General features: G+C 35.3%; 1 protein-coding gene across 3 annotated transcripts in view; it reads right to left on the bottom strand.

Annotated features, from left to right (window-relative positions):
* Window positions 1-42: 42 nt before the first annotated feature.
* Window positions 43-25,000, bottom strand: part of pbx2 (pre-B-cell leukemia homeobox 2) — a 25,662-nt gene continuing 704 nt past the window's right edge. Inside the window, exons 2-10 of one of the 3 annotated variants that reach the window (XR_015510615.1) lie at window positions 24,658-24,731; window positions 20,520-20,764; window positions 14,953-15,143; window positions 11,986-12,121; window positions 11,698-11,839; window positions 9,105-9,199; window positions 3,862-4,512; window positions 3,571-3,762; window positions 62-3,470 (exon numbers count right to left, since the gene is read on the bottom strand). Coding sequence is in view for 2 of the 3 variants with exons in the window: in XM_087286213.1 (XP_087142339.1) it covers window positions 2,431-2,511; window positions 4,462-4,512; window positions 9,105-9,199; window positions 11,698-11,839; window positions 11,986-12,121; window positions 14,953-15,143; window positions 20,520-20,764; window positions 24,658-24,731 (1,015 nt within the window). In the remaining variant the exon portion in view is untranslated. 3 annotated transcript variants of the gene reach the window in all.

The raw sequence follows: 25,000 nt of genomic DNA, 5'->3' as shown, positions 1-25,000 counted from the left end.
ATAGATAGATAGATAGATAGATGAATATGTGCTGCAACAAAACAAGTTTGTGTACAAATGCTGAATGTGTACACAGACAGTCTTTATTGTAAAAGAGGTAGAGAATACAGGTGTTTCACTGTACAGAGAAAAGACAGCACTGTTGATATACTCATTCAAACGGTAAATAAAACAGCAAACACACCTCATTCAGAAAACTGATACATACACAAACCCAGTAAAAAAGAGAAACACACACATACACACAGAGAAACAACCAAAAAAACAATCTTTGGATTTATCAATATTGCCCCTTTCAGCCAAGCCAATCCTATCTGAGCTCTGAATAAACTATATTGAGCAGTGATAATAATAATAATAAAATAGCTGTAATGAAAGCAGTCGTAATGCAGCTTAAAAAGTTCCCCCGTTCAACACCCAGATATTGCAGTAACACATAATGGAAGTTGTGATGTAGTGGAAATGTAAAACACTAAAACAACACAAGTAAAAGCCTTGATCTCATCCAGCTCTTCTCTCACACAAACATCCAACCATCTAAACGGAGAAAGGCCTTCTTCATGAGACAAATGCATAAACTGCTTACAAAAGCCTGTTCTGCTCACAAAGGCTACATTTAATGAACGAAGCGTTGAGTGAAAACCGTTTATAAAAGGTTGCTATGCACTAATAATAAATAATTGAACACAGAATCTGCATATTATCTGCTTATAATAATTCTAAATCATGTGATGCTGAAAATTGACACAGAAATAAATTAGATTTTAAAATATTTAAGTTATATTTTACTATAATTTTATTACATAAATGCAGCCTCGATGAGAGACCTAAAACATTTTTGCCTTTTATTGGGCAAGGAAACTTCTTTGAGATTGTTTATAATATACTTTCTCTTTCCTTTTTCACTTTAAGTTACAAATTCAAAAGTCTGAATTATTTAATTTAATTATTACTTAAAACTTGATTACAAAAAAAAAAAAAAGAAGTAAACCTCATGGTTTTTCCTGAAGATTCTTTCAATGAGTGTCTTATAAAGGGGTTAAAAACATGATAATTCCAAATAACGGTTTGGCTAAGACAAAGGCTACATTTATTAATTAAAAATAAAGTGAAAACTGTTTATAAAAGGTTATTATGCACCAATAATAAATAACTGAACACAGAATCTGCATATTAGTATGATTTCTGGAACATGTGATGCTGAAAATGGATCACTGAAACTGAAACCAAATACCTCAAGCTGAAAACTGATAAGTAATAATGCTGAAAATTCAGCTTTGCATCACAGAAATAAATTAGATTTTAAAATACGTAATATTTCACTATTTCTTTATTACATAAATGCAGCCTTAATGAGAGACTTAAAATATTAATCTTTTATTTAGCAAGGAAACATTTATAGTAACTTGTTTGAGATTGTTTATAATATACTCTCTTTTTACTTTGTTATTCAAGTAATAAGGTCAAAAATCTTTAAATTATTTCATTAAATTGCTACTTATTATAAAGTTTAAAGTAATTTTAAGTAATTAAAAATAAGTAATAACCCCCAGTAACGCTCCAGGGTTTTTCCTGATAATTATTTCAATGAGTGTCCTATAAAGGGGTTAAAAACATCATTATTCCAAATAATAGTTTGGCTCAGAGAAAGGCTACATTTAGTTATTGGAAATTAAAATAAAAACTGTTTATAAAAGGTTGTTTTGCACCAATAATAAATAACTGAACACACAATCTGCATATTAGTATTATGTCTGGATCACGTGATGCTGAAAATTGATCACTGAAACTGAAAACTCATAACTGAAACCAGATACCTGAAACTGAAATCTTTGCATCACAGAAATAAATTAGATTTTAAAATATTTAAGTAATATTTCACTATTTTACTATAGTTTTTTATTACATAAATGCAGCCTTGAAGAGAGACTTAAGACATTTTAACCCTTTATTGGGCAAGGAACCATTTATGGTAATTTCATTAAGATATAGTTTATAATATATTTTAATTTAAGTTTATAATATACTTTTCACTTACAATTATTTTAATTATTACTTTAAAAAGTGACTTAAAAATTAATAATAATAACCCCTAGTGACGCTCCAGGATTTTTCCTGACGATTATTTCAATGAGTGTCCTATAAACGGGTTAAAAACAAAATTATTCCAAATAATAGGCTTAATCTGTCGTTTAGCAATTTTACAAGCAGTTTACACATTTACATGCTTCATAAACAAGGCCTTTTCTTATGTAAATGATTGCATTAAATGTAATAAGAATACATTTATAAAGGATCTACATGTAAAACTTTGCTTCATGAATGAGGCTCGACGTGAAGTCCAACGAAAATAAAACTAAGAAGAAAAGTAAATCTGCAGTTGGGTAGAAGAGAGAGCATCATTCTTTCGTGTCTGTGAGGTGGACGTCATCAGTCTGAGTCGACGGAGTGATCAGTTCCGGGTGAAGCAGCGGACGGCGGCGAGTTCTGCTCCTGCCAGTTACCATTAGTCTGCAGAGCAAGAAAAACAACAATAAAACCCTTCAAATATCAAATTTGTAATATAATATTTATTACAAAGTTTGCAATGTGCATTAATGTAAATTATATATGCACACACAAAGAAATACATTTAAAGTATTATATTTGTCATTACTTTTTAACTAATATTTTATTACATGTATTTTAATCTTCATAACGTTAAATACTTTTAAAAATCAGTTTTATCAAATGTTTACATTTAACAACTATAAATCCTAAATTTAAATGACGTTTACTACTAACAGAGCACTATTATCATCATCTTCTTCATAGCAAGATACATTCACCGGCCACATTATTAGGTACATCTATCCAACTGCACGTTAACACAAATTTCTGGACAGCCAATCACATGGCAGCAACTCAATGCATTTAGACATGTAGACATGATCAAGACGATCTGCTGCAGTTTGAACCGAGCATCAGAATGGGGTGCTAGATCAGAAACTGCTGATCTACTGGGATCTTCACACACAACCATCTCTAGGGTTTACAGAGAAGTGTCCGAAAAAGAGAAAATATCCAGTGAGGGGCAGTTCTGTGGGTGTAAATGCCCTGTTGATGACAGTGGTCTGAGTAGAATGGCCAGACTGGTTCCAGCTGATAAAAAGGCAACAGTAACTCAAATAACCACTCGTTCCAACCGAGGTCTGCAGAAGAGCATCTCTAAACACACAACACATTAAACCTTGAGGCAGATGGGCTACAGCAGCAGAAGACCACACCAGGTGCAACTCCAGTCATCTAAGAACAGGAAACGGAGGCTAAAATTCACACAGGCTCATCAAAGTGGGACAATAGAAGATTGGAAAATTGTTGCCTGCTCTGATGAGTCTCGATTTCTGCTGTGACATTCGGATGTTAGGGTCAGAATTTGGTATCAACACCATGAAAGCATGGATCCATCCTCCCCTCCCCAACAGTCCAGGCTGCTGGTGGTAGTGAAACAGTGTAAAGGATATTTTCTTGGCACACTTTGGTTCCATTAGTACCAACTGAGCATTGCATCGTGTCAACCCCACAGCCTACCTGAGTATTGTTGCAGATCATGTTCTTCCCTTTATGACCACAGTGTACCCATCTTCTGATGACTACTTCCAGCAGGATAACGCGGCATGTCATAAAACATGAATCATCTCAGACTGGTTTCCTGAACATGACAATGAGTTCACTGTACTCAAATGGCCTCCACAGTCACCAGATCTCAATCCAATAGAGCACCTTTGGGATGTGGTGGAAATGAGATGGATGTGCAGTCGACAACTGTGTGATGCTATCATGTCAATATGAAGCAAAATCTCTGGGAAATATTTTCAGTACCTTGTTGAATCTATGCCACGAAAGATTAAGGCTGTTCTGGAAGCAAGAAGGAGTCCAACACGGAACTAGTAAGGTGTACCTAATAAAGTGGCCGGTGAGTGAATACATGAGAAATATATATATAATGCACACATATTATGTCAAAATAAACTTTAGTTTTGGATGTGATTAATCTTTGCCCAGCACTATTCCTCATACATGATTATTACAAGATATACAGTATCCTACATTTTAGTAGTTCACAGAAAGTTAGAAACAAAATTAGAAAACATTGATGAAAGATTTTTACCTAATTTAAATGTAGACTAATGTATTCACTTATTAAAGTAAAACCATTTATCAAAATCAGTATCACACAATCAATACTCAATAATAATAAAAATAGTAAGTATAAAATCTGCAATGACCTCAAAAGGAGGTTATACTTTGTTCACTTATGTTAAAGCATTCTCATTAAAAGTCATACCACTCCACACGCGGCTCTTAATGTGAATAAGCCATAATTATAATCAACACAGAAAGTGAATCATTGCAGTGTGTGAGTGAAAAAGCGAGACTGATGGACCGCAGACGCAGGCATGCATGAACTGAGCTCCTCACCCGGCTCTCTCTGGTAATATACAGTCTTTCTGAGAAGCGCGATTGAGCGTCCTACCAGAGAGAGAGAGGAAAAGGACATTTAGCAAAGCAAACACAAAACCACATCATTGCCTCCATTTAGAGCTGCACATTAATTGTTACAAGCTTGCATTCTCCATTAATTAATAATCCTTCTAAATGACCATGATTTGTGCATTTACACTTCTGTTACAAGCATTCGAATTGTCACAGAAGTTCTGGGAAAAACATTTGTAATTTGGATATCCACACTGATGTCTACTGATCAAAATCACTGTTTAAAGGTGCTGCATGTAAGTTTTTGACTCTTCTAAAGCATAAACATTAGGGATGGGAAGATTAACCGATATGTATCGATACGCGGTCATGCGCGTGCACGATGCGAGTGCATCGGTGGAGCAGCAGAGGATGAATGAAATTTTGGAAGCAAATCGAGATGCATCGGTTTTTGCGAGATGCATCGATTTTTCCGAGATACAGCTTATATTTTTAATATAGAATGTATTTTTTATTTATTGACAAGAGTTGTCAACCTGTTTTTGGCGCATAATTTAATCGACCTACATAAAGTAAGCCTTAGCAACGGATTTGCGGATGTGTACACTTACACTACAACTCAGTGTATCAGGTGTGCGGATGAAGCAAGTGGAGCGCCCTCAGAAAGTGCGAGAAGCAAAACAAACATTTTATTCCTCACTGAGTTTTAAATCTAAAGTATGGCAAGCAACATTATGGATTAAATGATGGACGACATGACAGGACAGATGCAATTTGCAAAATGTGCCGCGCATCTGTAAAATACGCGGGCAGTATGACTAATCTGAAATCTCACTTGAAGCGGCGCCACGGTGTTGTTGTGAAAGCATCTTCCAGTGTTCCTGCATCCCCGGCTTTCGCACTGCTTCAACCAGCTCCAAAAGTGGTGAGAAAAGCATTGCAAGTTTTTTTTTCCGTGCGCAACAGTTTTGTGCGCTCTACGCCAATAACGGATACTATTGCATTGTTCATCTGCAAAGATATTCAGCCTAGTGTCACGGAGAACGAAGGTTTTAAACACCTCCTCCTGTTAATTTTTATTTAATTATAATAATAATAATAATAATATTAATAATAATAATGATAAAAATAATGGGTGTCACGGTGGCACAGTGGGTAGTTTGACCACCTCACAGCAAGAAGATTGCTGGTTTGTTATATTTTTATTAGCCTGTTGTTTACAGTGACAGTGATGTTTCAAAGCAGCATAACACTGCTAGTTCACCACCTTAAGTTTTGAATAATCGGTGGCAAAATATATCTTTGTAAAACTTGTTTTCATAGTTGAAAAGTTAAATCACAATTCTTGTTGTGCAATGGTAAACCTTTATGTTGAAAGAGTGCAAATATATATATTTTTTAATATATATTGCACGTATACATTGTTTATCTTGAAATTACTTAAATAATATGTGCTATATGTTCTAAAATGGCCCTCTACTGTAAACTGACACTCTGGCTCTGAGAGAAAAGCCAGTTTGTAAAAAAAGTCTTGGTTTTGCTTGGTTTATAAATAATCAAACTCATTCAATGGCACAGCATCCTCTTTCACATCATCTCATAAACTTGATCTAATTAGTTAGTGCTAAAATATCGCATCGTATCGTGATATGGGTGTGAATCGTATCGTGTTGCATTGCAATATGTCACAAATGTATCGCTAATATATCGGATCGTATTCTTTGTATCGAGATGCGTATCGGATCGGCATTATAGCTTAGATGCCCAACCCTAATAAACATAATATAATATGTTTGTAGATATTTAAGAAATATGCTAAGAGAACACTCTTGTTTATCTGATAAACAATGCTAAAGTCAGATTTTCTGGTTCGAAAATGTGCGTTACATGCTGGAATAATTTGTTTTGGTCCCTTTAACCCGATCAATGCCAGTTTAGCCAATTATATTCCAGTATGCCGGGATGACTTGGTGGAAAACAGCATATTTGATTCAGTCAGGAACGCTCTCAAAGCATGCGTCTGTGACCGAAATGCGCCCTCCAGAGGACAATAACAGCCTCTGAAATGAGATGCAGATTCAGTTTCACATGAGGTGGTTATTAATTACCAAATAATATGTTATATTTAAAATGCAAACATTATGTGAGCAGGTTACATTGTAACTAAGTGTCCTAACAACACGCTATGAGACGAGATTTGCAGTGATAAGCAATTTGGTTGTTTGCACCAGATGAAACATGACAGAAATGTAAATACAGCCATTCAGAAGCACAGAATAGTGCACTTACTGCACTCCAACAAAATGGTAATGTTTACAATCTGATTAATACAAAATAAACTTCTTTAACTATATGAAATGTAGATGCTGAATTACTGATATTTGTTAAGTCACAGTTTTAGGGCTCTATTGTAACGATGTGGGTGCAAAATCTAAAGCGTCTTGAATCCACTTTTGCCATTTTAAGGACGGAAAAATACGCTCTTCTCTTAATGAGTTCTGGGTGTGTTTTGAAAATAAACCAATCAGAATCTCATCTCCCATTACCTTTAAGTCAGTTGCGTCGCGCCATAGCGCATTTGCTATTTACATGGTGGACTTTGTAAGTATAAAAACTGAACGCTTCACTAGTGAGAAAACGGTTAAACAGGTCATATGCAGTGCGAGAATAAAATGAGCCTCCTCTATTCTGCCTTTCCATTTCCATTTCGCTCTTTCGTGGATAAGGAAACATGTTGTACGCACAGACAGCCATTAGCCTACATAATTCATTTAGTTTGTTAGGATTTGTTTCTAAACTATTTCTAAATTCAGTTCTAATTTCCAGCAATTGAATAAATAAACAATAATAATGAAGTGTGGTCAAAAAATAGTTATATATCTCACGTGCTTTGCCCCATATGGTTAAAAACCAGACAGGTGGACAGGTGGTTCTTATGTTTATGTAGAAAATAATAATTTTTGTATTATTTTCATCCTTTAATTCTTTTTCATTTGTAAAGATATTTGTGTATTGCTGTACATCCTGCATGTTTTAAGCAGCGAGGCGCACAACTAACGCACTCTGCGCTGGCTCTAATACCTGCTTTCAGCTCTATTTTAGTTCCTCAAAATAGCAACACACACACAATTTGCCTTAACACACCTCTTTTCTAGACCAAAACATCCATGAGCCAAAAAAGTGGCGCAAATGGATTAGCTATTTAAACAACATGGCGGAAAACCGGAAAATTAAGGTTGCATTGGGCTGAAAATAGCAACAAGTCGAGGAAACACGTCTTGCGCCTTATTGCGCCGGGTGTATAATAGGGCCCATAAAGTTCAGTTTCAAACAGTTTATTTCATATTCAAGATCTGAGGTGAACTATCTGCTGCTGCTGCTTCAGTAGTAAGACAATAAATATGACATAAACTGGCATTTGAACTCACATTATCAACATTTAACACTGAATAAAGCACATGAGGTGTACCGGAGGTGATCTGTTGTTCAGCAGCAAGAAATAAAAGCCGTTTCTAAATTATAAATTTCAGGTTTTGGTTAGGACAAAACCTAATTTTAATATGGAAAATAATCCTTCTATCGCATGCTGCTGCTTTTATTGAAAACACGACTTAAATCAACCTTTAGGCTCGATAGTCAGGCTTGCACCTGTTGGTGTCGTCAATCTGGCAACCTGTGCTTATGTGTATTTTGAACCAGGCATGCAATACCTACTTGAACCACTGAGTGTCAAACTTACATACTGCACCTTTAAAGGCAACCTAATGCTTCAAATGAAAGTTGCAGCAATTATATTGATACACCAGTAGTACATTAAAATGTAATTGCATTTGTGACTAAAAATAAGTTATTGATTCATTTATTTAAGCTGAGATTATTAAAAATGATTTATGTATTAATATTTGTGGCGAGGGGGCGTGGCCGAGAGCCGTGGGAACGGAATGAATCCCATGGAAGGAGCTCTGGACTATATGAGGAGGAACGATGGCAGAGGAAGCTGAGAGAGGACCGGGCCCGGACATATTTTACTTTTGCTTTCAGTTTGACGGACCTGCCGTCTGTTTGTTTTGGTTTAGACGGCAGTCTCCGTTCCCACGGCTCTCGGCCACGCCCCCTCGCCACAATATTATTATCATGATAAATAGAATGCAGCAATTTTAATTTTGTCACAATCTTGTTTTAATTATCATTTTGTTGTCTATTTAGAATTGTGGGTGAAAGTAGCAGGAATTGCATTGTTACAACAGTGGGTTGTCATGAAAATGTAAATGCATTGGCCGCTTAATAATAAGTTTAAGAATTTGATCAAAAATTATTTTTCATCCAGTAATGAGAAATACAGTATTTATAAGTTACTAAATCATTTAAGCTGAGATTATTTTTCTATTCAAATTATTATCATCAACCTTTTATTAGAACCTTGAGTAAATAACTTTTTTTTCTATTATTATTATTAACAATTACTTTGTTGTCTATTTAGAATTGAGGGTGAATTGTGATCTCTAACTCTAAAATAAAGAGTGATATTATCATGATCTCTCATGTTACTGAGCCGGAGACTCACACACACCACACAAGCACAACAGAGATGAAGACATGCACAGATGCAGTACAAAAGAGAGTTGCACCTGAGCTCCCATGTGATACGGAGGCTGCTCGCCGTTCATTGGTGGAACCCCTAGAAAGCAGTCAGCTGATCCTGACAGAGAGAACGACCCTGAGCCTGGAGGACAGAGAGAGAGAGAGGTGTTAAAGAGTCGTTTCTAACTTCATAACAATCACAGAGAGATTCCTTCCCCTATCATTGAAATCACATGCATGAATTAGGGCTGCACAATATACAGTTTTAGCATCAATAGTCATTCACAATAGTCACACTGCAGAATCTGCAATGTCAAATCAGGATAAAAGTGGAGCAGGAGTTAAAAACACACGTGATTGTGGAGTAATTACAAAGTATAACCATAAAGTTATCAAACAATTGTAACATTTGCATGTGTTTTAAAGCCTGTGACTGTGTACACGTTTTAAGTAGGGTTGGGGGATGTCGACCAATGTCTAATGTGAAACATCACGATGGACGATGGCATCGTTGTCCTAGGTGGCAGTGTATTTATTATTTATAAATAATTAATTAATTTATAACAAATTTATTTTTTGTAGCCTACCGTTTCAACTACCTGACCCGCATGGTCTTTGTTTTACCCATAAGTAATCAAATAATAAATAAATAAAGAAAAGTTACACACAAATGGCCACTTGCAATCTCTTTTTTCCGTGGTACTCTGGCATGAACAGGCAAAGTGATCTGTGTAATGGCGTCGACAAACTTGGTTGGTTCCTGCTGATTGTGCACCTGTTTTACCAACCAAAAGTGTCTGAGGTTTCCCTAAAATTACTAAGTACAAGCGTGAAAGAAGCAGTGTACTGACGCTGTGACAATACCTGTTAGATTCAAAAGACTGAAGCGTCCTTAGATAGAGACAAGATTAATTAAATATCACGTTTAACACTTATAGTGAGAGGCGATCCAGCGGTACATCCTTGATAAACTGTCTATTGTGCACTGCTTTCTGGGGTTTTGCTCAAAGCACTCGCTGACTGCCCGGAGCTCAGACATGTACATATGCTGCTGCAGCACATGCCAGAGTGTGTGTATGTGTGTGTGGTCACGTGATGTGCGTTTTCAGAGGTATAGTGTGAATGGAGGGCTGTTCAGAAATGCTAGGTAAAACCCCAGTGTGAATGTGGATCGTTTTATTTCTAAAATGCCAAAACTAAGACGTATTGGTGTAAACAGGGCCTGACTGTGTGTTTTTCGCAACCGGGTTGCTGCGGGGTGGGGCGGAGGATTGCGATGTTGGCTCAGCATCCTGATGTCGATAGATCATCGGCGATAACCCTAGTTTCAAGCCAGTTTAAAGCATTCAGGCACAGGTAATTAAACTTTTAGCAACTTCAAGACACATTAATTGTATTTATGTGCATTATATATGCAATGAAGATTATTTATTTTACATTTATTGGATCAGTTTGTGCACCTGAATGCTGTTAGACTCACAGAAAACCCATAAAGCATTTGTTTCATTTGTAATTTTGCTTTACTGTATTTATCACTGCTTGTGATTTGGTTTATTACATTTTACGCAGATGCGTCCACTACAAAATCATCCTATTATCATCCAAATTTGTCCTAAAATTATTTATTCGTTTCAAATAGTGCTATTCATTTTATCTGTTAAAACTGTGATCAATATCGCAATATGAACTGCAGAAAAATAAAATATTGCAATTTCAGATTTTTGCAATATCGTGTAGCCCTAGTTTGAATGCATTTTGGCTTCGCTCTGAAGTATATCGATGAATAAAAAGTTTTTATGGCGCTCAAATTATTTCTTAGGTTATTTAGGTGCTTTCTGCCACTACTTGTTTAGCCTGCTTGAATGCGTTCAGTGTATAACTGCACATTTAATTATTAAAAGAATGCCATCTCAATCGAAATCCCCATGCAACCCTAATTATAAATAATCGTAATTTGCATGTTTATTTATTCTTGAGGGGCTGCATTTGACCAAAAAAGAGATTCAGTCTTCTCAGCCAGTATAATTTTGAGTTATTATAATTTCTTTCAGTTTATAGTTCAGATATAACACTGAGGTTTATGGTAAATATTAAACTCACCGTTTAATTCAACATGACACTCAAAATAAAAGTTGTAACAATTACATTGTTTAACCAATAGGTGGCAACAGCCAGCCTTAAAAAAATAATTTTAAAAAATCAATGAATAATTCTTCAAAATGATAAATCTCGTAATTAAAATGTTTATGAGTGAGTGACTGAATCATTATTAGAAACGGACAAAAAACTAAATATGATGTATTGTTGTACAAGATTATAATGTAAAATTTATACAATTAGCATTATCAGCAACAGTAGCAAAGATTATTTTTCACAGTATTTAATATTTTACTTTAATAATTTATTTATTCAGCTGGTTATTTCTTTGTGTTTAGTAAAAATACAGGTTATAAGTTATGTTATAGCCAAACTGTTTATGTATTAAATGTAAAGCAAATTACATTTGTCTCCTCCCTTTTTTGCTGAAAAATGGTCTGACCCGTGACTTAAAAACCGTAATGGTATCTAAACCGTTTGTACTGTGAGACACTACTAGACGTTTATCCATAACAGTGAAAAATACTTTGGGCTTTAACTAACCAGTGGAGTTTGGAGTGTGGGGTGAATCTTCGCTCTGTGTCGCCCCTAAGGCTGTCTTCATGGCATACAGATTGGCCTCTTCCTGGTATTTCCCAATGTTCTTCTTATAGCGAATCCTCTTGTTGCCAAACCAGTTGGACACCTGTTATGATTTCAGAGCCAAAATGAAAGCGATATGTATCTGATGACTGGACGCTCCAGTAGTGCAACGAGAGCCATGCTCCTCTTAAAGACTCGAGGAAAACAAGCCTATCAAACAGAGTACATAAATGATAAAGGAGTTCATACCTGAGACACAGTGATACTGCACTGCTTGGCCAGTTCTTCTTTGGCTTCCTCACTCGGGTAAGGGTTCGAGAGGTGTGAATAGAAATACTCGTTCAGAACCTCTGTGGCCTGTTTACTAAAATTACGCCGCTTACGCCTGATAAAAGGAAGAAAATGTAATAGTAAAAAAATTGCTGTCTAAAATTATTATGCCTTGTCAACATAAACATATTTTAAGATAAATGTCAAAATAAACATTTGGCCACTTAAAAGTTCAGATATAAACATGGTTTATGGTGAATATTAAACTCACAGTTTATTACAACTTATTTCTTTATTTGTTTAGGTTTTAATGCCATATCAGCAGCATTGGCTATATTCATGGTAAAACATTTACTAATAAATATACAATATATAATCATAAAATCAAAACAGTTTCTTAACAAACATACTTTGTAAATAAAAACAACAAAAAGTATACAAGTAGCAACAACACTAAAACAGTCAGATACAATCTTTTAGTTTGATTAAGCATAAATATTCTAAGTGCTCCAGAAGGCACCTTTTCAAACATTTCACTTTAAATATTTCCTAAATAAAAACGTTTTCTATTATCATTTAAAAATGCACATTCTGTTAAAATGTTTTATCGTCAAAATGTTTTTACACAAGTCACAAATAGGTTTTTCTTCCCCTTTCAATAAATATGCGTGTGCAAGTCTTGAGTGTCTGATTCTGCATCTCGTATGTTTAATCCAACTTGACGCTCAAAATGAAAGTTGAATCAATTACATAGTTTAACCAATAGGTGGCGACAACCAGCCTTAAAAATTCACTGAATAAATGAATCATTCAATTATTATTACTGACTTATTGAAGTCATTACTAGTACTTGTCTAAAACAATCTAATATTTGACTTGTCAACATAAATATATTTTATGATAAATGCTAAAATAAACATTTGACGATCTATTAGTTCAGATATAAACATTGTTTATGGTGAATACTATACTCACCGTTTAATCCAACTTGATGCTCAAAACGAAAGTTGTATCAATTGTTTAACCAATAGGTGGCGACAACCAGCCTTAAAAAAATTTACTGAATAATTGAATTATCCGAGCCACTACTAGTACTTGTCTAAAACAATCTAATACTTGCCTTGTCAACATAAACATATTTTATGACAAATGCCAAAATAAACGTTTGACGACTCAATGTTTTAAAATGAAAACATAATTGCCATACATATTAGCATTGTTATCTGACAGCTGTAATGTACATGTACATAATTATTAACATATTCTTAATAGATTCAAGTAATATTTCTTATTTTATTAGCAGTTTTATCAATTTAATAATGTCATTTAATAATAAAAACAATCAAGTCTGAAAATAAATAAATAAATCAATATTTGTACTGCAATTTTACAGTTCATGTACTACATATTAATATTACAACTATTTGGTCATAATTTTGGATGTGATCAACTACGATTGTTTGACAGCACTAATATTATTATTTTTAATTCTACTAGATGGTCATATTGATATATAATAACCAAAATGATGCAGCTGCTATAGAGTGGAGGAACTAAGACGTCAATCTGTACGCGAAAATCCAAAAGCGAGTTAGCATTTTAGCAGTTCTGGTTCTCTCGTCCCGAAGTCATCGGGTTTTTTCAATGGGATATCAGTTCAATCGATTAAATAAGGTCTGTGGCTAACACAAACTTAATATCCTTTCACGTATTATTCTACGACATAAAACATATCAGTTACATCACATTCTTGATTTTTTAAATCAGCTACGCATCTTTAAAAAGACGGTTGCTAACAAGTTGCTAAATGGGACTACAGGCGGTGTTGGAGACACGATACGTCATCAAACTGAACTGGTCTGGAACAAAGCTCGCTTGCGTTGGGCATTTGGATTTGTCTGTTGTTGTTTAAGTATTTTCATAGTATTTTATAGTTTGTAGTATTCTTTTAATTGGTAATTTATAATGTGAGTAGATAATGGCTTTACTTGTAAAGACTGTCAAGACATATTAATTTGCTGATCATTTATTTTAATTAAACGATATCACGGACACCAGGGCAGCCTGTCTCTTTCCTGCTCTCAGTAATGCAAACGTGTGAATAAATGTGTAAAAGTACATATTAACTGTCTTTTTAACGTGATCAAGTGTTTCTTTTTGGGGGTTTTTCTTAATCTAATCACATTTAACCCGGTCATAACTGAAATATTTTCACTCCTATAGCAAATGTGAATGTATAGACTGCTTTTCGAATGTTGTTCTCTATCCTTAATGGAACTTGCAGGCATTGGATAAACTTGTCTCTCACGCCTCATTTCTGTCATCTATTACAAGGTAAGCGGGCTGTGTGCACGCGAGCGATACACTTATTTAAATATGTCTTAAGATAATACTATGTAGGCACATTTATACATACAGTTTTAAAGCTTTTACAACAACCGTAAAGCAAAACAAATGTATTTCTCACCTAAAAAACTATCCAAAATGCACGTAGGCCTGTGTTTTTGCATATTTATTTGTTTATAATATATAGCGTGGATTATAATATAATAAACCGAGAGAGTAAATCTTAAACCATGTTAGTAAAAATAAGCTTGAAGTGTTGTCTGTAGCAGGGCGGTGCTAATGTCACAGGCGAGCGCCCCGAAAGCACTGTAGTCCGTTTATAGGCTAATGTTAGCTTTTCAATTCTTGCGTTAGCATTTAAGATCCAAAAGTGCTAAAATATGTATTTTTGTGAGCGGATTATCCAGTTGGACAAAATGTGTTATTGTAATAAACAGTGTTTAAACACAGAGCTCATTATTTGCAATCTTCGAAAAGCCTATATCATAGTTCCTCCACTCTATAGCAATATATAAATAATATAAATAATAATCATAATGATAAAAAATTATGTTTGAAAAAAAATGAAGGCAGACAATAACATTAGCATGCAGACGTCACCTGGCGTCCAAAAACCGTGAGCGTAGAATCATGACGGCTTCACAGGTGCTCTGTTTGAGCTGCGTCTGAATGGAGCTGAACTTGCGGTGAATGATGGCCACCATGCGCTCGATCTCACGTGGAGACACCGGCCGGGTGCGAGACTGCTCCCTCAGCAGATTCATAACATGGGTAGTGAACTCACTGCAGGCCTGTGAACAGCATGAAGATTAGTAACTCCTTTCAGTTGGAGGACATTTAGATAGTGTTTTCTCACGTCAAAGTGCTTTAAACTTTCGTTTTCTGTCCTAATTAAAAAAAAAGGCAGTGCAAATGGACCAAAACAATAAATAAACAAATGAATAATAATAAAAAAACAAGACCAATCCACTTATTAAGTGTGACATCTCAAGAAGCGGCTTCTGGGTCCAAGCGCTATAACAAACTGAATGGGGAGACTCAATAAATGGTATTAATAAATGTTTACAAAGCGTCGTAATACTTTCGAAAATCCCAATCGCAATATAAATATATACCCATGCCTAATATCTGTTGGCCAGAAAGTGATACATTTTTTATAAACTGTTTAAATATTGGTGTCTGTGATGCAGCAAGTCCAGAGACTGTTGTGTACACCATGCTTTTATATAAAATTCACTTTAACCTCTAAAGGCCCAAGGTGTTTTTTTACATGCATTTTATTTATTTCTCTTTGCTATTTGTGCTTATTGGAACCTAATTAGAATAAAAACCTAAAGGCTCCTACACACCGGGACGCTTTTCGTTTACGTTTATCGTCAGCGTTTTACGAGACGTTTTTCTATATTCACACCAATGACTGTAAAAAATATGGACGACGCGACAGCCCTTTTTCCCATTGAACGCCTTGAGGGCAAAACGCCTGCTTGACGGGCACAAACTGTCGCAAAAGACTGCTGAAATTGGAGCCAGACATGCGCAGAAGGATTGTCTGATGGAGCCAGAGGAGGAGCCGCGAAAATGAGCAGAGTCGAGCTTCCAACCAAACGCTTTATGTAAAATCAACCAGGCCCCCCGAACTTCTCAGCATGCGTTTGCTGTCATATCAACACAAATGGATGTAATAACGTTAACAAATATGAGGGTTTTATATATTCAATCACGCCAGCTCCAGGCCGCAGCGCATAACTTACTCGCGGCGTCGCGGGCTGATTCCGGCTCGCATGCGGCAGCGCCTGCTCGCTCGGCCGCCGCATCTGGCTCGATTGACTCGGGCTGGAATTGGGTAGTGAGTCCAGGCATCCGGAGTAGGTCCAGCAGAGGTAACATTAGTCAGTCTGAGCTCTAAGAGATAAGTCTCCGGCAGGCGAGAATCTAGCCGGAACTGTGTTTTGCTATCTGGGTGGCTAGGCGTGTATCAGCAAACTAATAAAGCCCGAAAAAAGCCCTGAACTTAGCGAATAAACAGAGTTCCACCAGGATCATGTATGTCAGAAACTATAGTTTACTGCTGAACTCATTTTGTCATGGTAAAATAACACAGAAATCGAATAATAACACTTCAGTCTACTTCAGTCTCCTGCCGAAGCTCAGACGCCGCGCTTTGAGAAACTGTCAATCACAGCTGTCAATCACGATGACACGCCCAGCATTAAATTACTGCTAAAAACAAACTGTTTACAAAAATGAAGATCTGCACCTATTTCAGCACAATAACCAGTGCCTTAATCGACCAGAACTATCTTTCGGGACATTTTATTGCAAGTGTAATATTTTTTTTTATTTGGGCTCAAGTCTCCTTCATTAACACGGAGGAGGTGGGCTTTATGACTTGTACTGCAGCCAGCCCCCAGGGGGCGATCTCACGGCCGAAACCTTCACTCAAACGTAGGCTTGCGGCACACTTGATTCACACCCAAGCGCTTATCACTGGCGTCAAGCTGAAGAGTATGCAAAATCACTCCTTGACGTTAGATGGCGCTACGCAACTTTAAGCTTCTGACACCCGCTTATAACACAGAAGAAGAGGAGGAGAGGAAGTTCACACGCTTGTTGTTAAAGTTACTGGTAACTCGAACAAGCATGGATGTTGCAGCTGTAGCTCTAGCGATGAAGAAATTATTAGTGTTCACGAGAGCAATAAGCAGCTAAACGTTTATATCGCTTCAGGGCATCTTTTTCAATGTGCGCTCACATCGACTGTTTTGCTCTTGAGCGCCTCCAAGTGCTGTTTACTGTAACTTTAGCAGCTCCGTGCACGTGAACAAAAGTATCAATCTGATTCGTGGAGGTTTTGACACGGCACGTCAAAACAAAAAAAACAGCATGAGGCGTGTTTTTTAAAATGCCGCTTTTGCGCCTGGCGTTTTGCACGTTGGTGTGCATGATGGCATTGACGCCCTTTATTTAGTCACAAGGTATTAAACGTCGACGGAAAACGCGAGCAAAAAAACGTCTCAGTGTGCACAGGCCTTAAGTATCATCTTTTGATAAGATGTACTTTTAGAAAAAAATGGTGTCCATATATGTGGACTCGTGGTCCGAATTTACATCAAACACTTTTTCCTGACTGTTTTTAATGCATATTTAACATTAAAAAATTTTGATCATGTTTTGACTGTCAGAAAGTTAAAAAAAAATAATAATTTCTCTATTTTGGAAAGTTCGTGTCTGGGACATTTCATATGCTGCAAAGCAGGATAACACTGTATGTCTGTAACAAAATATAAAACATTCAAAGTATTTTAAAAAGCTACCTCAGAGCTAAAATGTGCTGTTCACTTGTGTGGCCACTAAGCCCAGGGAGGTTTATGTGTGATAGGACTAAAAAGTGGTCATAAATAAGCCCACACGGAATCTGTGCGCGCTGAATTCAGCAGATTTTCAGCCCATCATTATTTCTGTTTATTAACTTAAATGTGAGTAAATTTGTGTAAATCTATATTTATTCCGTTTTTTTATTAATTACAGTAATATTATTGACTAATAGGAAAATGTTTATCTGATTTATGTACAATGCAGTTTGTAAAGTAATATGTTCTGTCTTCTAGTAGAGATATGAGAGACTTGATTTGTTTGCCAAATAAAGTGAATCTAATTGGATTTGCATTTTAAACACTGAATAAAAGTTAAAAAGATATTATTTTTATTTCACAAATTAAGGTTTTAGTTATGATACTCCCAAAATAATGCAGAAATCTGCAGATTTTTACCAAAATTCTCAGCGGAAATAGCAAAAAATGTCAGCAGATTCCATCTGGCCCTAGTCATAAACAAATATTTTCTCAATGCAGCCGAGTCGTGGTTTGGACCCTGAAACAGTATCTCATTTGTCACCACTTAACAAGCGGATAGTGCAACAGTCTGGTTTCCGTTCAATTTCTCTATTCTCAATTTCATAGGACATTGATTTGTAAGAACTCAGGTAAACCTATTGTGCACTATGAGGTTGTTAATCAGTGCTAGATACAGTTGCAATCAAAATTATTAGCCCCCTTTTTAAATTGTTTTTTCTTTTTTTTATATATATTTCCCAAATTATATTTAACAGAACAAGGAAACGTTCACAGTATGTTTGATAATATATTTCTTCTGGAGAAAGTCTTATTTGTTTTATTTCGGCTAGAATAAAAGCAGTTATTAATTTCTTAAAAAAACATTTTAAGGTCAAAATTATTAGCCCCTTTAAGCTATATTTTTTTGACTGTCTACAGAACAAACCATAATTATACAATAACTTGCCTAATTACCCTAACCTGCCTAGTTAACCTAATTAACCTAGTTAAGCCTTTAAATCTCACTTTAAGCTGTATAGAAGTGTCTTGAAAAATATCTAGTCAAATATTATTTCATGGCAAAGATAAAATAAATCAGTTATTAGATATGAGTTATTAAAACTATTATGTTTAGAAATGTGTTGAAAAAATCTGCTCTCCGTTAAACAGAAATGAGAGAAAAAATAAACAGAGGGGCTAATAATTCAGGGGGGTTAATAATTCTGATTGCAACTGTATATATTTCCGCTGAAACGATCAATCTTTTAGTCACTGCTTTATCAGGGGTTGCCACAGTGGAATGAACCACCAATTATTGCGGCATATGTTTAACACAGCAGACGCCCTTTCAAACGCCAGCACTGAGAATACAACTCTTAGTACTGGGAAACACTCATACACTCTGTGTGAGACTGCAACTCTCCACAAGACATTTTGCCATATGAGAAATGGTCATGATAACTGAGCCAGGTTTCTCCTGAGGTTTTTTTTCCTTCACTTTGGCCCATTGGTCAAGTTTAGTTTAGTTTAGTTTAGTTTAGCATAGTTCGAGACTTGTAGTGCCGCACATCGATGGATTACTCTTCAGTGTTTGGACTCCCAGCAGTGAATATTAAAACACATTGAACTAAACTGAGCTAATCTAAACTGAACTTAAACTCTGAAAACTGAACTACACTGTTTCAATTCACTATAATCCTCTATGTGAAGCTGCTTTGACACAATCTACATTGTAAAAGCACTATACAAATAAAGGTGAATTGAATTGAACTCTCATTCACACACACACGTTTGTTTTTGTGAAAAGTGGGGACACTACATAGGTTTCCATTAATTTTATACTGTCCATACTGTATATAGTATTGCCCTCACCTCACCCCACCCCTAAACCCAACCATCACAGGAGACTGTGTGCAGCTTTACTCTCTGATTAAACTCATTCTGTAGGATTTATAAGCATTTTGAGAAAAGAGGATGTCACCAATGTCCTCATATTTCACCTCCTTTTTGTAATACCCGTGTCATACCCATGTCAATATGCAGATTTGTGTCCTGATATGTCACAAACACACACACACACACACACACACACACACACACACACACACACACACACACACACACACACACACACACACACACACACACACACACACTACGGCTAATTCAGCTTATTCATCTACAGTGCATGTCTTTGGACTTTGGGAGAAACCCAAGCAAACATGGGGAGATCATGCAAACTCCACACAGGAAGACTTCCAGCAACCTTCTTACTGTGGGATAGCACCTTAGCCCCTACTTCAACTGATCCTTTAAAATAATTTACCCATGATGCTGCAGAGAAATCTGCACCAACTAGTGAACAGAAAGAATTCTCAGATAATTCCTCAGCCACAACCATGAAACACTTAAAAATATGCAATAAAAGTCTTACTAAAACTACTTCAATTACTGTTTTTCTATTTTTAATTAGATCATTCCATTAACTCTATTAAGTATACAGTGCTGTCCATTTGTCTTTTCTTGTACTTTTGTGAAGTTTTTAAGTACTTTTTTGGGTTTAAAAAATAGTTGAAAATGTTTCACCCAGGAGGTTTGTTTCGTTTTTAACAACTTTTAAACAATAAATAATAACTAGCTGTTTTAGTTTAATAATGACTGTTTAACAGCTGATTTTAATAAGACTTTAACAAGAAAAAGAAAGAACAGGAAAAATATATCAACAAAAAAAGCGTTGACTGTTGCACAGTATTTACAATTTTGTAAAGCAGGATTTTGAACCAATGAGATTTCCCTGAGGGCGTGGCTACCTAGCACAATGTCAACAATATGTACCTGCTCGTATTTTTCCAGCTCTGTGTGGTAAATGTTCCGAATTTGGCTCAACTTGCTTTTATAGTCGGAGTGTTCCAATGAGCTGTCAGGGGACATCCCGCCAGAGCTGGTCGCAGCAGATACTGCCGCTGCGGCTCCGCCCCCTTTCTCTGGCCCGGCTACACCTTCAGCCAGCAGCATGTTGTCCAATCGTACGAGCTGTGGGTCAGGAGGCTCCTCCTCCTGAACATTTCTCATGGAAAGACCTAAAAATGGAAATCCATTAATGAATATTCAAAAATATTATATTTACAAAATACAACAACTTACAAGATCAATCTGTCAATCATATGAGATCCCAGGCCAAAGCTTAATTTTTGATTTCACAGTAAGAAAGAATGGCATGTATCAAATAGTGAAACTGATATGGTCATGCCAGTATTAATTACCATCAGCGCTGCTCGATTTTGGGAAAAATCATAATCACGATTATTTTGGTCATACTTGTAATCACAATTATTCCAAACAATTATTAGTTGAAGTCAAAATTATTAGCACTACTGAGAATTTTTTTTAAAATAAATATTTCCCAAATGATGTTTAACAGAGGAAGGAATTTTAACAGTATTTCCTCTAATATTTTTCTTCTGGAGAAAGGCTTATTTGTTTTGGCTGCCAGTTACATTCAGAATAGATTTTAAAGTATTATTACTGGTCTATAAATCACTAAATGGCCTAGGACCTAAATACATCACAGATTTGCTCACTGAATACAAACCTAACAGATCACTCAGATCATTAGGATCATATAAACTAGAAGTTCCAAGAGTTCAGTCAAAGCAGGGTGAATCAGCTTTCAGCCACTATGCCCCTCGCTGCTGGAATCAGCTTCCAGAAATGATCAGATGTGCTCCAACATTAGGCACATTCAAATCAAGACTGAAAACACATCTGTTTAGCTGTGCCTTTACTGGATGAGCACTGTGCTCATTATCATGTTTTTCTCTTCTTCTTCATTCTTTTATATCATATTTTACCTGTTTTTATGTTTTGTTTTGTTTTTACGCATTTTTATTATTTGTTTTTATTTTTATTTTACTTGTTTCTTTTATTATTGTTTATGTAAAGCACTTTGAATTGCCATTGTGTATGAAATGTGCTATATAAATAAACTTGCCTTGCCTTGCCTTGCCTTTTGTTTTGGCTAGAATAAAAGCAAATTTAAATATTTTGAAACCTTTTTTAAGGTCAATATTATTTTTCCTTTAGGCAATATATATTTTTGATTGTCTGCAGAAGAAACTACTGTTATATAATGACTTGCCTAATTACCCTAATTAAGCTTTTGAATCACACTTTGAATTTGAATGTTTGTATTTAAAAAAAATATCTACTAAAATATTATGAGCCGTCATCATAGCAAAGATAAAATTAATCGGTTATTAGAAATGAATGATTAAAACTATTATGTTCAGAAATCTTCTTTCCATTAAACAGAAATTGTGGGGAAAAGGTTGCTAATATTCAGGAGGGCTAATAATTCTGACTTTAACTGCATATATTATTTTCCTCCCTGCAAAGGAAAGAGAAATAAATACAATAGAATAAAAATATGAAACAAACTGTGCTTTTAGCATCTTCACCAGAAGAAAAACACTTTAGCTACAAAAGTCTTCAGTCAAGAGCAGAGAGGGATTTTCTTGTTGTTTTATTAATCATGATAACAGGCGGCAGCTCTGTCACTTTAATGGTTTCACGTGTCTTTTGATTCTCAACTCGTTTGTTTATTACAAAATGAGGGTTAATATGAATAATCACTAAACACCGCGTTTTGACACCTATTTGAACATTAAAGCGCTCACGTTAATGACTTTAGATGTGTGTGCTCTCTGCTCGTCACAATGTGCGAATGAGACCAAGTGCAGACCGCATGCTTCTGACTGTCTGCACGCCGCACATACATAAGCATGCGGTCTTTCGCGCTTTTAAGAGCAACAAGTGAGGACAACTGGACAGGGGGCGGTAAATAATGGAATAATCGTTTATCTCGATTAACGGTTTTTCATAATTGTTAGAAGCCATAATCGAAATCGAAATCGGATTTTCGATTTATTACACAGCACTAATTTCCATTTTGATGTAATTTCCATTAAACTGCTCAGTCTCCCTTAAGCAACATGAAGGTTAAAAGCGCCGGTCAAGGGCAAAACACTAGACCGAATGAGTCATTTCGACAGTTCCTGGGCCATCACTGCTTGAAAACTGCAAAAATCCTATGTACAGCTTTATTCTGCTGTGAATACTGTATTAAGCAGAGGCTTTCTTTATGTACTTGACAATGTGAAGGTCAACGTATCATGTCAGTGGTGTGGAATAAGCAGTGTATAGGTCATGGAAGCACCGCATGATTAATGACACACAGCATGCAATACCACAGGCTGTAAGAGAGCGCGCCAAACCACGGAAATTAAAAGACTCCATTAGGCACAAGGCCATTTAATTACTAACCATCACAGTAAACATTTCAGTCCCCTTATGGGATTTCCTAAACTTAGCCTCCATGTAAAATCAACACATTACGCAATTACTGTTCAATTCGTGCATGCAAATAAAAGGATGCTACATGCAAAAAACACTTGTGTTGATATGCAGGAGGAAGTTAAAGGCAAATATTTGGAACAATTTAAGTTGTACTGATTTCCTAACACATGCAAATATTGAGATAGCAAATCCAAATAAACGGGTTAGAGATTATACTGCTAATGTGAGGCCAATAATAGAGAACATATGAGAGATGAAATGACTATTCTGTTTTCATGATATGGACACATAATCCTCAGACATTGCATTTTAATTTAACACTTTAAGGCAAGCAAATGTTTCAGTATAACATACAAATACTATGGATTATTATTATTTATTTTTTGGGGAAATTTGTTTATTTCTTATCACTTATAACATGTTAACGCAGGCCAGTGTTTCTGTATGACATACAAATACTATGGATTTTTTTTTTTTGGAAATTTGTTTTATTTCTTATTATAACATTAACACATGCAAATGTTTTAGTATGACATGCAAATCTTATGGATTTTTTTTTTTTTTGGGGGGGGGGGGGGTATTTCTTATTACTAATAACATTTAACGCATGCAAATGTTACAGTATGACATACAAATCTTATGAATTTTTTTGGAAATTTGTTTTATTTCTTATTACTAAGAATTACTATGACATGCAAATACTATGTATTTATTATTTTTTTGTTTCTTATTACTTTTATCATTTTAACGCATGCAAATGTTTCAGTATGACACTATAGATTATTATTAGTTTTGGAAATTTGTTTTATTTCTAATTACTTTTAGCATTTTAACGCATGCAAATGTATAAATATGACATGCAAATACTATGTTTTTTTTGGAAATTTGTTTTATTTCTTAATACTTATAACATTTTAACACATGCAAATGTTTCAGTATGACATGCAAATACTATAGATTATTATTTTTTTTGGAAATTTGATTTATTTCTTATTACTTTAACATTTTAACACATGCAAATGTTTAAATATGACATGCAAATACTATGAATTTTCTTTTGGAAATTTGTTTTATTTATTAGTACTTATAAAATTTTAATGCATGCAAATGTTTTAGTATGACATGCAAATACTAAGGAGTATTTTTCTTTTGGAAATTTGTTTTATTTCGTATAACTTTTACATTTTTAACTCATGTAAATATTTTAGTATGACATGCAAATACTATGGATTTTTTTCTTATTACTTATAACATTTTAACGCATGCAAATGTTTCAGTATGACATGCAAATACTAAGGACTGTTATTATTTATTTTTTGGAAAGAAAAGGAAGACTTTTTGTTTCAATGGCTACAACTCTGGTCAAATCTAGTTATTACACATAAATGGTAATATGTTTACATTAAAATTAAGTACAGCGTGCAAAGATGTGTTACTAAAATTAAGATAACTGAAATGAATGAGTTTGTTGTATTTTTATGAGGTATACACTGTCTGGCTTTGTTCTTGCAGAACATGGCGCCTGTGCTGTATCCATTGCCAACTTTTAAACCAATTATAAAAGTTGCGGTTATTATATTTACCGCTTTTAAAAACAAAATGCATGACCACTACTCACCAGTTTTCTCCTTAATTTCGCACAGAACGCTGAATAAGGCCGGTTTCATACGATGACAGTTCAGAGCGTGTTTTCTGTCACAAAACAACAAACAAAAGTCAGTTAGCTAATGTTAGCATGCTATCGCTACAACAAATAGTGTCTCACAAACGTAACGTTATACTCGTTAAAATAGTGATGAAAATAAAAAAAGAATCATTACAAAAGCTGCTATAGATATAAATAACTTTTAATTATTATTATCGTTAGGTGCGCCAAATGTCCAGCCACATTAGCCTTTCCCTTTAGCTTCAGGCAGTGATTTGTGCATTGTGGAGTGAATAGAATAAAGTTATGGTTTTAA

This window comes from Danio rerio, chromosome 16, assembly GCF_052040795.2.
Source record: "Danio rerio strain M-AB ecotype USA chromosome 16, GRCz13ab, whole genome shotgun sequence".
NCBI classification, from domain to species: Eukaryota; Metazoa; Chordata; class Actinopteri; order Cypriniformes; family Danionidae; genus Danio; species Danio rerio.
Note: the sequence above shows the minus strand (reverse complement) of the source record. Positions and strands in the feature narration are given on the sequence as shown.